Raw genomic sequence first — 4,546 nt, 5'->3', positions numbered from 1 at the left:
AAAAAAAAAAAAAAAAAAAAAAAAAGCTTAAGATACACACAAAACTGATAACAGTGGCTGCTCCTGGTGAGGGTCTCTAGAAGGGTGGAGGTGGATTGAGTATGCTTTATCCTCTGATATTATTTTCCATATGCATGTTTCTTTCTTTTTTTTTTTTAATTAGAGACAGGATCTTGCTATGTTGCCCAGGCTGGAGTGCAGTGGCTATTCACAGGCACAATTACAGCATACACTATATCCTTGAACTCCTGAGCTCAAGACATCCTCCTTCCCAAGTAGCTGGGACTACAGGTGTGTGCAGCTGTGCTTGGCTCCATGTTTCCCTTTTAAAAATGTATTTCAGACAAACAAGAAAGAGTATAATGTAACAAATACTTAGATTCCCACCTCAAAACTTAAGAAATAAAATTACTAAGGTCCAGCTGATAATCTCCATATACGCATCCCAGGAAGACAGCAGCTATCCTAAATTTGGCGTTTATCCTTCCCGTACACGATTTTTGCATGTTTTTTCTTCTACTAAATAAATATGCAAGCCTAGGCAACATAGGGAGACCCCGTCTCTACAAAAAAAAATAATAATAATAAATAAATAAAATTTAAGTAGCTGGGTGTGGTGGCGCGAGCCTGTAGTCCCAGCTACTCCTGGTGGCGCGAGCCTGTAGTCCCAGCTACTCCTGAGACTGAGGTGGGAGGATCGCTTGAGCCCAGGAGTTCAAGGCTGCAGTGAGTTGTGATCGTGCCACTGCACTCCAGCCTGTCTCAAAACAAAACAAAAAACTTAAAAATAGCATCGGGGTTCCAGACTCTCCTAAGTTCACCCCCAACACACCTGCGCATTGTGAGATTCCAGCTAAGAAGGAACCTGGTTTCCAAAGTGGGTGTGGAGAGAAAAGGATTCGGGGAATAAGAGCATCTGGATTGGAATTCAGTCTCCTGCATTTACTCCCACGTGAGCCTAGCCAGTCTCAGTCTACCCTGAAATCACAGAAAGTACCCACTTCACAGCTGGAGGATTCTAGATCACAAGGCTAAGACCTTGGGCCGAAGCCTCGAGAAATACTGTTATTCCTCTCCCCAGGAGTAGGGACAAGGAAGGCATCTAAATGTGGGGAAAAGGGTCTGGCTTATACCCTCGCAGATACTCACGTCGCCCACAGGCAGGGTGATGGGAAACCGCCGCAGGGCGTGACCTGGGACCCGGCCGGCAGCCCCGGCCATCGCAGCTGATCATGGCAGTTGCACTCCAACAACCGCCGCTCTTGGCACTGGCCAAGCCGGAGCCTCATTGGCTGAGACCTGGAAATCCTGTCAGCCAATCAGCTGAGGGTACGGTACAGCGCTAGGGGGATGCGCCCAGGAACTCGGGGGGCCAAAGACCAGCGCAAGCCTCCCGCAGAGGGCTTTGTTTCCTGCTAAACGCCTGGCTTCCTGGTGAGGCTGGGAACTCCATGAGGGCAGGGCAGTTTCTGCCGTCTTTAATCTTGATCCTCAGTGACTAACACGTAGTGGTCAGTCATTTGGTGAATGACGAGCCATTAGCATCTCCCCCGTGGGTCAAACTTTTCAAAATTTTGCATCTGAACAAATAGGTGCAGACGCACATCCTCTAAACTAGACCCTTGGTATTCCAAGTATAATCTCTCAGCAGCATAAATATCACCTGAAGCCTGTTAAAAATGCAGGCGCTCAGGCCCTTTCCCAGGCCTATTCAATTTAGCAGCATTTTAAGATCCTAGGTGATTCCTTTAGCGTTTTATGGTCTGAAAAATACACGAGGCAAAAAAAATGATAATATGCTCAATTGAAATATTCCTTTAGAGGCTCTTAAAAATTCAGCCATCCCCATTTGACTTAGTACCGAGTAAGTGAGCATTGTAAACTCATTTTATAGATGCTAAAAGTAGCTAAGATGCCTTGGGAGAGTTAAGAGTCTAGAGCTACATCCTTCCAAAGCTATGTTAGTTTTTTTTTTTTTCCACTTATTTCCATTTCTTTCTTTTTATTTTTGTTGAGACGGAGTCTCGCTCTGTCGCCCGGGCTGGAGTACAGTGGCCAGATCTCAGCTCACTGCAAGCTCCACCTCCTGGGTTTACGCCATTCTCCTGCCTCAGCCTTCCGAGTAGCTGGGACTACAGGCGCCCACCACTTCGCCCAGCTAGTTTTTTGTATTTTTTAGTAGAGACGGGGTTTCACCGTGTTAGCCAGGATGGTCTCGATCTCCTGACCTCGTGATCCGCCCGTCTCGGCCTCCCAAAGTGCTGGGATTACAGGCTTGAGCCACCGCGCCCGGCCCATTTCTTTCTTTTTTAAAATTGAGACACCATCTCATTTTGTCACCCAGGCTGGAGTGCAGTGACACGATCATGGCTTACTGCATTCTCTGCTTCCCTGGCTCAAGCGATCCTCCCCTGAATAGCTGGGACTACAGATGCATGCCACCACGCCCAGCTAATTTTTGTATTTTTTTGTAGAGATTGAGTTTTGCCATGTTGCTCAGGCTAGTCTCAAACTCCTGAGCTCAAGCCATCCACCCACCTCAGAATTCCAAAGTGTGGTGATTAAAGGCATGTGCCATCATGCTGGCCTGTTTCTGTTTGCTGTTGTTTTTATAATTTTTTAAATTTTATTTATTGAGACAGAGTTTCGCTCTTGTCACCCAGGCTGGAGTGCAGTGGCACAATCTCCGCTCACTGTAACCTCTGCCTCCCGGGTTCAAGCGATTCTCCTGCCTCAGCCTTCCGAGTAGCTGGGATTACAAGTGCCCGCCACCACACCCAGCTAATTTTTGTATTTTTAGTAGAGATGGGGTTTCACCAGGTTGGCCAGGCTGATCTTGAACTCCCAACTTCAGGTGATCTGCCTACCTCGGCCTCCCAAAGTGTTGGGATTACAGGCATGAGCCACCGCGCCCGGCCTGTTGTTTTTAAGACGGGGTTTCACTCTGCCGCCCAGGCTAGAGTGTAGTGGCGCAATCACAGCTGTTGTACTATCTTGAGGCCTTTGGTTATCTTTCTCATGCCCCAAGATGAAGTTCAACAAATGTTCTACTGGAGAGCAAGACATGTGCATAGCGCTCACTCACACCTACAGGCCTATTTGCTTAGCCTAGAATAAATCAAGAACTTGCCAGTAGTTTCCTAAAATATATAATTTGCGCATTGCATTAAGATAGCTTTCTTTCTGGCATGTAGTTGACATTATCTACAAGAGAAAAATATCATTAGTTATACAGGAATGAGACTATTGGGCCTTAATTACAATTTCTCTTTTTTTTTGTTTTAAGAGACAAGGTGGCCAGGCACGATGGCTCATGCCTGTAATCCCAACACTTTGGTAGGCCGAGGCAGGCGAATCACCTGAGGTCAGGAGTTCAAGACCAGCCTGGCCAACATGGTGAAACCCCCGTCTCTACCAGAAATAGAAAAAAAAAAATAGCTGGGCGTGGTGGTGGCCGCCTGTAATCTCAGCTACTTGGGAGGCTGAGGCAGGAGGCGGATGTTGCCATGAGCCAAGATCATGCCATTGCACTCCAACCTGGGCAACGAGAGTGAAACTCTGCCTCAAAAAAAAAGAGAGAGAGAGAGACAAGGGTCTTGCTTTGTTGCCTAGGCTGGAGTGCAGTCGTGAGATCTTAGCTCACTGCAGCCTTCAGTTTCTAGGCTCCAAATGATCCTCGTGCCTCAGCCTCTTCAGTAGCTGGGACTACAGGTGAATGCCACCACACCTAGCTAATTAAAAAGAATTTTTTTTTTTTTGTACAGAGTCTCACTCTGTTGCCTAGGCTGGTTTCAAACTCTTGGGCTCCATTGATCATCCTGCCATGGCTTCCCAAAGTGTTGGGATTACAGGCGTGAGCCTCTGTGCTGGCCTACAATCTCTCTTAATGGATGAATAAAAAGTTCTTATTTATTTATTTATTTATTTATTTATTTATTTATTTTCTGAGACAGAGTATCACTCTGTGGCCCAGGCTGGAGTGCAGTGACCTGATCTCAGCTCACTGCTAGCTCTGCCTCCCGGGTTCACGCCATGCTCCTGCCTCAGCCTCCCGAGTAGCTGGGACTACAGGTGCCTGCCACCATGCCCAGCTAATTTTTTTGTATTTTTTAATAGAGGTGGGGTTTCATCGTGTTAGCCAGAATGGTCTCGATCTCCTGACCTTGTGATCCACCTGCCTCAGCCTCTCAAAAGTGCTGGGATTACAGGTGTGAGCCACCACTCTCGGCCAAAAAATTATTTTAATCTGTTTATAATATTTTATTAGTGAAGGTACTATCCTAGTAACAACTCTGGCAGCAGAACTAAATTATTGACATTACGACCTGTATTATTTTATTTTGAAAGTATGATTCACGGCCGGGCGCGGTGGCTGAAGCCTGTAATCCCAGCACTTTGGGAGGCCGAGGCGGGTGGATCACGAGGTCAGGAGATCGAGACCCTCCTGGCTAACACGGTGAAACCCCGTCTCTACTAAAATACAAAAAATTAGCCGGCGTGGTGGCGGGCGCCTGTAGTCCCAGCTACTTGGGAGGCTGAGGCAGGG

At 47.1% G+C, this 4,546-nt stretch overlaps 1 protein-coding gene across 3 annotated transcripts in view; it reads right to left on the bottom strand.

Annotated features, from left to right (window-relative positions):
- Positions 1 to 1,290, bottom strand: part of LOC108527440 (ATP-dependent RNA helicase DDX19B-like) — a 42,301-nt gene extending 41,011 nt beyond the window's left edge. For 2 of the 3 annotated variants that reach the window (XM_017868731.1, XM_017868734.1), the window contains exon 1: positions 1,150 to 1,290. In XM_017868731.1, coding sequence (XP_017724220.1) covers positions 1,150 to 1,221 — 72 coding nt within the window. In that variant the 5' untranslated portion in view covers positions 1,222 to 1,290. The remainder of the gene's footprint in view (positions 1 to 1,149) is intronic. The other variant, XM_017868732.1, reaches the window with a different exon arrangement.
- Positions 1,291 to 4,546: the final 3,256 nt, after the last annotated feature.

Source organism: Rhinopithecus bieti, unplaced genomic scaffold (assembly GCF_001698545.2).
Source record: "Rhinopithecus bieti isolate Rb0 unplaced genomic scaffold, ASM169854v2 scaffold_2574, whole genome shotgun sequence".
NCBI lineage: Eukaryota > Metazoa > Chordata > Mammalia > Primates > Cercopithecidae > Rhinopithecus > Rhinopithecus bieti.
This window is presented reverse-complemented; position numbering and strand designations above follow the sequence as displayed.